Source organism: Triticum aestivum, chromosome 1D (assembly GCF_018294505.1).
Source record: "Triticum aestivum cultivar Chinese Spring chromosome 1D, IWGSC CS RefSeq v2.1, whole genome shotgun sequence".
NCBI lineage: Eukaryota > Viridiplantae > Streptophyta > Magnoliopsida > Poales > Poaceae > Triticum > Triticum aestivum.
The window spans coordinates 78,281,791-78,293,091 of NC_057796.1; the positions used below are offsets into that span (position 1 = coordinate 78,281,791).

Below are 11,301 nucleotides of genomic sequence, written 5' to 3' on the forward strand. Positions count from 1 at the left end.
ACTCCCCGGCGAATTCCCGTAACTCTCCGGTACTCCGAAAAATACCTGAATCACTCGGAACCTTTCCGATGTCCGAATATAGTCGTCCAATATATCGATCTTTATGTCTCGACCATTTCGAGACTCCTCGTCATGTCCCCGATCTCATCCGGGACTCCGAACTACCTTTGGTACATCAAAACACATGAACTCATAATATAACCGTCATCGAACTTTAAGCGTGCGGACCCTACGGGTTCGAGAACAATGTAGACATGACCGAGACACGTCTCCGGTCAATAACCAATAACGGAACCTGGATGCTCATATTGGCACCCACATATTCTACGAAGATCTTTATCGGTCAAACCGCATAACAACATACGTTGTTCCCTTTGTCATTGGTATGTTACTTGCCCGAGATTCGATCGTCAGTATCTCAATACCTAGTTCAATCTCGTTACCGGCAAGTCTCTTTACTCGTTCCGTAATACATCATCCCGCAACTAACTCATTAGTTACAATGCTTGCAAGGCTTATAGTGATGTGCATTACTGAGTGGGCCCAGAGATACCTCCCCGACAATCGGATTGACAAATCCTAATCTCGAAATACGCCAACCCAACAAGTACCTTCGGAGACACCTGTGGAGCACCTTTATAATCACCCGGTTATGTTGTGACGTTTGGTAGCACACAAAGTGTTACTCCGGTAAACGGGAGTTGCATAATCTCATAGTCATAGGAACATGTATAAGTCATGAAGAAAGCAATAGCAATATACTAAACGATCAAGTGCTAAGCTAACGGAATGGGTCAAGTCAATCACATCATTCTCCTAATGATGTGATCCCGTTAATCAAATGACAACTCATGTCTATGGCTAGGAAACATAACCATCTTTGATCAACGAGCTTAGTCAAGTAGAGGCATACTAGTGACACTATGTTTGTCTATGTATTCACACATGTACTAAGTTTCCGGTTAATACAGTTCTAGCATGAATAATAAACATTTATCATAATATAAGGAAATAAATAATAACTTTATTATTGCCTCTAGGGCATATTTCCTTCATTTTTTGCTCTAAGGTAAGGTCCTCACCAAATAAGAATGAAAGGAAGAGGATATCTACAAAACAGCCTGAAGGGCCGGGGTTTTCCTCAAACGATTGGAACCAGAATAAAATAAAATAAAAGAATGAAAGAGTCAATCTATCTTATGCCACAATCTCTCACTTTCTGCTCCTCCATCTGTCTCCATCATATAATCGCTGTGGCACAAACCCATTTTTAACCAATTGGTCCGTATATCATAGGCGACCGAACGGCCGCCCCCCGTCTTACTAGACCCCCTTCGTGTCTTCTTCCTTTCCAAGCTTGTTGCGGGGAATCTGGGCTCTGGACTTTCGGGGTCGAAATTACCGCCATTGTCCCTTTCATTTACATGAACGAGATCTATTGAGAGGGCTGCTACTGTTTGATTGGCAATCCTTAGACTATAGGGTTGAAGCAAAGGAGCATAACCTACCTGCAACTATGCTTTAAAGCAAAGAAATCTATCGAAATTCTCATTCTAGTCTGAGGGGATATCTCAAATTGAGGACCAACTGTGCTCCGAAAGTGAGAGAAGAGATCTCAAAAGACCGACACGGACCAACTCCCACGTAGAAAACCAAGAGGTGTGAGTTACAAAACCAAGAGCAGTTAGAATCGCGTGCAGCAAATCTACTTTATGCTTAGGCCAGGTCCTGCAAGTAAAGAGAAGTAAATATTGGAAACATGGGTATCTAGTTTATTTTATTCAACGGCTGAAAAACGCAAGATTAGCGCTAAGAAGCAACCCTAGTTTAAGTACTAGCGTCCCACCCCAACGTTCTTGTACTTCAAAATACTCTCCCCCACTTGCCTGCTTCGCGTTCTTTCTATTCCATCCCAGTCCATTCCGGGATAGGCGGCTAATATAATATGTGCAGTAGTCATCGTCTGACCAATCGGCTCGCTCTTCCTTTCCTAAAACTCAAACAACCTACTAGGCTACTAAAAGGCTAATCCAGACGAAGAAGATAGCGAGAAAACGACAGAAAGATCTGAAGTAATTCGAGCTGTAATTGTGCGTAGATGTAAAGAGTTCAAATGCAGGCTTGGATCCATGCCTTGCATCTTCTTCTTTCTCAGAAAAGAACTCAGATCATTCAGATTCTTTGCCAGGAGAGTCCCCGGCTTTCGAGATGTGGTGGTCGCGCACATGCCTATATGGGCACTCATCTTTGACTTCCCCCCAATCATGTTCTTCGAGAAGGTGGCACGTAAGTTGGGTAGTGAGCTTGGAGAAGTTCTTGAAGCAGTGGATGCTGATAGGGAAGGGAGGATTTGGAGAGAGTCTATTAGAGTCAGGATCAATCATGATGTTGATGTACCACTGCTTAGCAAGCTAGAGTTCCATGACTATGGGGAAGATGTGATGTATCGCCTCAATGTTAAATATGAGAGGCTTCCCCGATTCTGTAGTTTTTGTGGGCACCTCGGGCATGTCCAACGCGAATGTAAGCTGCCGGCACACCTCCAAAAGATGAGGTTCTCGGCAGCTCTGCGTGCCTCCCCGTTTAAGAGAAGTACTATGAGAGGGGGGTTCGTCGTGCCAGAGGCAGCTAGCGCTAGGAGGTTCCTGCACTTTGAGTCTGAAAATGTGGGAACGGCTCAGACAGCGTCGGTGAAGCTTGCTGTAGAAAGGTATAGAGAAATACCCGAAGACGTGCTTGTTGACCCCTTGGTCCAAGAGGCGATAGCGGCAGTCAGCACCATCAAACTGAGTACAGGAGGAGAGGAAACAGGTGCTGAAGTAAAGTCGGGCAAGGTGTCAATGCAGTTTGAGCTCGGAGCAGGTGGCACTGATGGTGCTGCTGACAACACGAACCCGAATAAGAAGGGTGAAGTGGCGCAAACTATGGAACTGGGCGAGGGGGACAGTGCTCAGACCCCGACCTATCCACCGGGTTTTGAGCCTATTACCAAGCCAGATGAAGATTTGTTCAAGGCCCAGGTACAGGCAGGGCTCTCACAGAAGGAAGACAAGGGGCAGAGTGGGCAAAGATCGGTTTACCACCAGTGCAAGGCGACACAAGCAATCTGGAAGCAGAGAAGGAAGCAACAAAAGCAACCCTGAGGACCGGGAAAGAAACTCTAGGGACGAACTCAGGCCAGCACATGCAGATCAAGAAGAAGTATGGAGGGAAGCCCAATATCGGATCCTCTGAGATTGCAAAGGACAACACTTCAGTTCTTGGCAAACGGGGAGATCGCAAACCTGATGATGAAGCGCCAGCAGGGGAGGGAATCAGAGGGGGAACCAGGGAGAGCTACCAGAAAAAATGTGGTACTGAAGGGCAAGCTGAGGCAGGATAAGATGGAGATGGGCAGGGGAAAGACGCGGCAGCAAACGGGCAAGGGGCTCCCGGGGAACTGACGGACGCGTCGGATGGCGTCCGTCAGGAGCCATGAAACTGCTTAGTTGGAACTGCCGGGGTTTGGGACAGCCCCGCAGTTCAAGAGTTGGTGCGCTTGGTAAGCACGCACCGTCCGTCTATTGTTTTCCTTTCAGAAACCAGACAAAATAAAAAGAGGGTCAGCAACCTCAGATGGAGGTTAGGTTTTAAGAATTTCCTGCTGCATGACGGCAAGGGAAAAGGGGCTGGAATAGCTCTGTATTGGGATGAATCAGTTGAAATAAAAAAATTATTAGTTGGCCCGCGTTATGTCGATGTGTTAATTCACAATAATCCAAGTGAACCTTGGTGGCGGGGGACCTTTGTTTACGGTGAGCCGCGAGCACAGGATAGGATCCATATGTGGAACCTCTTGAGAAGAATTAAGAATAACTCGAATGCCCCGTGGCTGGCTATAGGGGATTTTAATGAAACACTTTGGCAAAGTGAACATTATTCAGCCTCGAGAAGGACAGAGAGACAGATGACAGATTTTAGAGAAGTTCTACAATGGTGCAACCTACATGACCTTGGATACCGTGGCCCGGAATGGACATATGATAACAAACAAGAAGGGAGGAAGAATGTGAAAGCAAGACTGGACCGGGGAGTCGCATCCCCGTGTTGGCAGAACAGATTTCAGAATGCGCAAGTAGAACATATTTGCTCCACTAGATCTGACCACTTGCCACTGCTTCTCCAATTCGGTAAAAGGATGGAGTACAGGAAAAAGAGAAAGTTCAGATACGAAGCGTTGTGGGAACGGGAGGCCTCGCTGCAGGAGGCAATAGAGACAAGTTGGAGCAGCACAAAGCCGGCAGCGAACCTCCAGGAAATACAAGGAAAATTGATCATCATGCAGCAGAGCCTGAAAAGATGGAGTAGCATAAAGATTGGATCTGTCACCCGCCAAATAAACAGTCTCAGGAAGCGTTTGAAGGATCTATTGCACAGACCAATGTGTGTGGGGAACGATAGAGAAATAAAAAAAGCTACAGAGGAGCTTGATGAGTTATTACTAAGGGAAGAAATCCTTTGGTGCCATCGGTCCAGGGCCACATACCTCCGGGAAGGAGATAGAAACACTGAATGGTTCCATCGGCAAGCAACTTGGAGGAGGAAACAAAACAATATCACAAAATTGATGAATGAGAAGGGATAGTGGATTGAGAGGAAGGATGAGCTCCACAAAATGTCAACTAATTTTTTTAAGTCGCTTTTTACAGAAGATGAAAGCGTAAACCCAACGGCAGTACTAGGCCTGTTTAATAGGATCGTGAGCGAGGAGATGAATATAGAGCAAGAAAAGGAGTTCACTGAGAAAGAAATCAGCGGTGCACTATTCCAGATTGGTCCGCTAAAAGCCCCGGGACCGGATGGATTTCATGCCAGATTCTATCAAAAGAATTGGGGTGTTCTAAAGGAGGAGGTGGTGACCTCGGTAAAGAGATTCTTTGAGGACGGTATGATGCCTGAGGGATTGAATGATACAGCCATAGTGCTAATTCCAAAAGGAAATAACCCCAAAACTTGAAGGACTACAGGCCGATTAGTTTGTGTAACGTTATTTACAAGGTGATCTCCAAATGCCTTGTCAACAGACTGCGCCCTCTATTGAATGAACTGATCTCAGAAACCCAAAGCGCTTTTATCCCGGGGAGGATGATAACGAACAATGCCTTCATAGCTTTCCAGTGTTTCCACAAAATAAGCCACAGCAAGTATCAATAGAATACACACTGTGCTTACAAACTAGACCTCGCGAAGGCATATGACCGAGTAGACTGGAACTTCCTTGAAGGGGCTTTGGGCAGGTATGGTTTTAGCGAGAAATGGATTTCATGGATCATGACCTGCGTCCGGTCGGTTAGGTACACAGTGAAGTTCAATGGTGAACTGCTTGAGCGTTTCATACCATCGCGTGGACTAGGGCAAGGAGATCCGTTGAGCCCGTACTTATTTCTGTTCTTTGCAGAAGGGCTATCGCGGTTGCTACGGAGAGAGACGGAGGAAGGAAATATTACACCGATCAAAGTTGCACGGGGAAGTCCAGGGATATCAAATTTGCTCTTTGCTGACGATAGCTTATTATTCTTTAAAGCCTCGACTGAGCAGGCATTGGCAGTCCGAAACGTTTTAAACACTTTCCAGGAAAGTACAAGCCAGCTCCTAAGTGCGAACAAATGTTCCCTGCTATTTAGTGAGAAGTGCCCCAGTAATACGCAGACTGATATCAAGAATATTTTGGAAGTGGAGTCCTCTTCGTTTGAAAGTAAATATCTTGGACTACCGACACCAGAAGGAAGAATGAAGGATGAAAACTTTCAGCCCATCATGAAAAGATTCACGAAGAGGAGCAGCAACTGGAATGGCAGACACATGTCATATGCCGCGAAAGAAGTGCATGTTAAATCAAACGTGCAAGCATTACCAACATTTACCATGGGAGTATTCAAAATGTCGGTTGGTTTTTGCGAGCAGTATGAAAGAATGATAAGGGAATTCTGGTGGGGTGAGGATGAGGGCCAAAGGAAGGTACACTGGATGGCATGGGACAAAATGACGAAGCCGAAGAGAGGAGGCGGTATTGGATTCAGAGATATGCATATGTTCAACCAAGCTTTGCTGGCAAGGCAGGGATGGAGATTGATCCAAAAACTAGAGGGTCTGTGTGCGAGAGTGCTCAAATCGAAGTATTACCCCAACGGAGAATTGCTGGATACAGTGTTCGCGTCAGACGGCTCGCAATCATGGAGGGGAATCGAATTCGGCTGGAGTTACTAAAGAAAGGGCTTATATGGCGTGTAGGAAATGGCAGAAGCATCCAAGTTCAGAGAGATCAATGGATTCCTAGACAAACAGGGCTAAGAGCAGCCAATTTCACTTGCAGGTCTCGCATTAGATGGATGAACCAGCTCATAAACACAACCTCAAAGAGCTGGAATGAGGAGCTCGTCTGGAGAATATTTAGTCACTTTGATGCGGAGGAGATCCTTAAAATTAGGCTACCGCAGAGAGAGGTAGCTGATTGTGTCGCTTGGCACTATGAAAGATCTGGCATGTTCACGGTGAAGAGCGCATACAGGCTTGCAATGGCACAGAAGGGTACAGGAGAACAAACTTCAAGCTCAACAGCAGGTGTCGACGACCGGAGTAGCTGGGACCTGATTTGGAAAGCGGCAATACCAGAGAAAGTAAAAAAATTTGCTTGGAGAGTGGCCACGAATACCCTAGCAACTAAGGTGAACAAGTGCAAACGTACTCTGGAGACTGATAGTACGTGTACAATTTACGGTCATTCAGATGAAACTGAATATCATGCAGTGGTAGCATGCACGAAGAGCAGAGCCCTCAGACATGAGATGAGGAAACACTGGAACCTACCAAAGGAACAAGTGTTTTGGCATACGGGCGTGGACTGGCTCCAAGTGCTTCTGAACCGGTGTGATGCCGAATCTAGAAACAAGATACTCCTGCTCCTATGGCGTGCCTGGCACCTCCGAGAGAACATAGTGCACGGCGATGGGAAAGAACATCTTTTGAGTTCAGTATCTTTCCTAGTTAAATATGAGCATGAGTTCAGAATGGCAGCAGATAGGAACAACCCTCCGGTACACAACGGCGAGCAGGATCTTTACGGGGATCGGAGAACTCAGGAGCCACTAACAGTTGAGACAAGGTGGATACCGCCGCCACCCGGCGTGGCCAAACTTAACACAGACGCAGCCTTCGAGGCACAGTCAGGCACGAGTGTATGCGGAGCCATTGCAAGGAACGGTCAGGGTATGGTTTTCATGTCATTGGGCCGCAACCTGAACCAATGTGTTTCAGTTGAGGAGGTTGAATGCCTAGCCTTATTACATGGCCTACAGGAATTCGGAAAGTTATACAACGAGCCAATCCAGGTTGAGGTAGACTGCAAATCGGTGGCGAATGCGTTATCTCCAAGCGCCACGAACACAACAAATCTCTTCCCACTCATTGCGGACATCAACGCTGAACTGTCGAGATTCAGATCGGTTGAGGTGAGGTGGATTAGCAGGGACGGGAACAAAGCTGCCCACTGTCTGGCCGCAAGAGTGAAGTACCATGGAGACTTTCGTTACCTTGGCTCTGCTCCGAGCGAGGTGCAAGAAATTCTGTCTAACGATTGTAGCTGAGAGCTTAAACCCATGTAGGGTTCCTAAAAAAAAAAGGGACATTGCGTCGGGACCTAAAGCAGGGAGGGCGAGCTTCGTCATGCATGTGGCTGACAATGAAATTTTCATGTTCAGTTATCACGGTTTTTTTTTTTGCGGGTTAGTTCAATTATCCCATTGCTGACACATGAAGCAATGTGGACATCGCTGCTACGAACCTCGAAGCATTGCTCACGTCACTCGGAGGATTTGATTTAGAAAAACGCTCAGATCAAAGTAGTTGGGACGACTAGGAGGTGAGCTTAACGCGAGTTACAGAGAAACTCTAGCCCTACTCCTAAAATTTAACTCCCTATTCCATCTTCCCAAATAACTCCTCCAATTTTGAAGTCAAATTTCTGTGCACCTCCTTTCCGCAAATTTAATTCCCTAAATCCTCCTATACACAATGACAACTGGGGTCCCCGATTCACCAAAATATTTCTCGAACCCAACCCAAATCTTTCGGCTCCTTGTTTCAACTTTATCTCCAAGCACGACCTCGGCGGCTTGGTTTGGAGTTTCCCATCAGAATTGCCAACAAGCGGGACGAGAAATCACATGTATGTGCTACAAAGGCTGTGCTAGACATGCTAGCACAACACAAGGGGCAGCAATTATTTAACATTGCCCCTACTTTCTTTTAGAACTAATTAACATACCTCTACCCTCATGACATGAGGACCATTGTTTATATTTAAGCATCGAACATATCAGGAAACATTCTGAGTTCTGGTGGAGATACAGTTTAATACCAACCAATTCATAAAATACTGCACTAGTCCTAAAGTTGATGAGCTTAGATGCACTTCTGAAGAAACTCTATTAGTTTCTCTATATCGGAGCACTTTTCCTCACAAGGAAGAAAGCAGACATGCATCTAAATGGCACTCCTATCAGATGGGCATTAAAATGCCGAGCGCCCTTTAGGGTCTGACGACGGATTAGTGGAGTGGCTTGACCTTTTCCTCCTGAGGGTATTCCAGGTGAAGCTACCACCCTGCTGCAAACCACCGGCGGTGACTTCATCTTCATCGTTGTCGTCTTCGTTCTCATCCTTGCTGTAGGAGGAAACTCCAGGTCTTCCTTTCTCTGGTGTCCAGGTTGAGTTGCCTGCGCCATCGGCGCTGTCAGAATATTTGAGCCTTTTTGCCCTATCATGTAAATCAACCTCCTGTATATCGGATAAATAAGCACTCCGTTTTGCTCTTGGAGTCATCTTTGGGATGTCTTCGTATACCTCGTCAGATTTCATCCATTGATCAACATAAGAGTCCGAATAGACAACCTCCTTTCTTCGCCTCTTTGTGTTTATCACAGGATTTTTGGCTTCTTCCGCAAGGAGCTTCTCAGCTAAGGTTTCACTGATATCAAAAACCCATTCTGGAACCTCAGGTCCCTGCATCAGCCTGGATTTATAGTTTTCTCGCCGTCGCCTCTCTTCATCCATCTTCTCAAATAACCAGAACTCCTCCTCAGTTCGAGCAGCCAAACGATTTATTTCACGCTCACTAGGGATGTCAGTTCCAAGTGTACTAGTTCCTCTCTTCAAAATCTCCTGTAGCAACGCTTTCCTATCCTGAGCTGCACGAGAGATCAATACAATATTTTTGTGAGTTCCAAATTTGAATACATCACGGAGAAAAGAGACAGGAACAGGACAGCCAGCAATGGCATACAAACCTGTGGAGGTGTTGTTGAACAACCCAGCCTGGATAACTTTTGCATCAATACCCATCTTCTGTTTTGCACGATCCAAGATCTCTTCTTCAATTGATCCAACACTAACAAGAACAAATACACGCACTTCATTTTTCTGTCCTATACGATGAGCACGGTCTTCAGCTTGCTGATCCATCTGAGGATTCCAATCACTATCAAAAATAATAACTGTATCTGCAGTCTGCAAGTTCAATCCAAGGCCTCCAGCTCGTGTGCTGAGAAGAAAAATGAAGTACTCTGAGTCCTTCTTATTAAAATCTGCCAATAATTTCCCTCGTTCTTCAGTTTTCGTTGATCCATCAAGCCTCATATACTTGAAATTGTACATCTGCAAATATACTTCCAAAATATTAAGCAATCTTGTCATCTGAGAAAAAAGCAGAACCCTGTGACCAGCCCTATGCAGTTTTGGAAGTAGCCGATCGAGCAATTCAAACTTCCCTGATGCTCTAACAATCTCCTCGCGCTGATACATGTTATATTGCTCTACAAATAAGTAAGGATGATTGCAGCACTTCCTAAGCTGCATCGATAGGTTTGCCACAGCCTTTGGTTTGAGTCCTGCACATGCACATATTTGACAATAAAGAAGTGCTTCTATTCAAGAAAGATACAAGGACAATTTAAATGCAAATATGCAATACAGGCAGGAATCCCTTGCTGGCTCTCAATGGTGGGCACGCATAGCTGTGTCACCAAGCACCTGATTATGCTCCCACCTTCCACTTAAGAATCGGTCGGTTTATTATTATTCTCAAGATGCAGTACAGGCACAAGGACAATACTATGCATTATATATGCCATCAATACAAAAGAAGACCAAGTTTGCATTGACACTATAGCATGAGTTTGAAATTTTATGCACAGCTTTCTCCAAGGATCGATCAAACATTACAAATTTATTCAGTCAGAAGTACTTCCTCGAGGGAAGAAAGAATTGGAAGTAAAACGTACCAGATCCTAGGGCAACCTTTCCCTTGCTTGCGACTTGCTCGTAGTATGCTTTTTGCCAAGCTGAAAAGTCACACTTCAGTATTACTTGTGTTTTTGAAGGGAGATACTTTTCCACTTCATCTTTTTTCCTACGGAGCAAAAATGGACGCAAAACCTGGGCAAATACCAAGAGCAAATGAATAAATATAAAAATCCCAAATATCAGAAGTAATCTTCATTTCATGTGTCACATGTGCTTACACACCGGTTGGTTCCATTGAACCGAAAAGGTGTGAATGCCAGAGAAGTGGAGGTACAAATATCATTATATCAACATGTAAGATTGTTAAAATCACTGAGTGACTGAGGGTGGATTGGGGCAAGCATTACTCACTTGATGCAAACGATGTATGATCAATAGCTCTTCCTCATCATTAATGCTAACATCACATGCAAACGGTGCATTAAACCATTCCTCAAAATTCCCAGATGAATTAAAAATATTTGGCAGAATAAAGTTGAGCAATGACCACAGCTCCTGTAGGCTATTTTGGATTGGAGTACCAGTCAAAAGTAGTCTGCGGCGGATCAAATATCTACAAGAAAGTATCAGCAATCTATAAGTCAGATTCACAAGGTCAAGACAAAATTTAACACTTCAGCCAATAAGGATGAACAAAAAGGTTAAATCACAGAAAAGATGAAGGAAAATGAGGCTTCAACAGAAAATTGGAAAGTGGGAATAAGCAAGTAGCCATGAAGCAAAGAGATACTGAAAATGTAATGGAAGTTATTCATCTTGATCAAGATACTCTCAAGAAAAAAACATTTTTCATACAGAAAGATAAATATTTACTGGCCTACCTGGAATTCACAGCAATTTACACCGAACTTAATGGTTAACTTCTAAGCTTTAAATAAACAATATGGTGACTAATTTATCAATTATCAGTTGGGACCATACTGTTGATACAGATAATGAGAGCTGTTAAGAAAAATAGCCACT

General features: G+C 44.7%; 1 protein-coding gene across 4 annotated transcripts in view; it reads right to left on the reverse strand.

Moving 5' to 3' along the window:
* Positions 1–8,299: 8,299 nt before the first annotated feature.
* Positions 8,300–11,301, reverse strand: part of LOC123180412 (probable ATP-dependent DNA helicase CHR719) — a 16,726-nt gene continuing 13,724 nt past the window's right edge. For 2 of the 4 annotated variants that reach the window (XM_044592461.1, XM_044592462.1), the window contains exons 9-12: positions 10,690–10,891; positions 10,317–10,470; positions 9,324–9,923; positions 8,300–9,224 (exon numbers count right to left, since the gene is read on the reverse strand). In XM_044592461.1, the coding sequence (XP_044448396.1) occupies positions 8,548–9,224; positions 9,324–9,923; positions 10,317–10,470; positions 10,690–10,891 (1,633 nt within the window). In that variant the 3' untranslated portion in view covers positions 8,300–8,547. Of the gene's footprint in view, positions 9,924–10,316; positions 10,471–10,689; positions 10,892–11,301 lie in introns of all 4 variants that reach the window. The other 2 variants (XM_044592459.1, XM_044592460.1) reach the window with 1 other exon arrangement.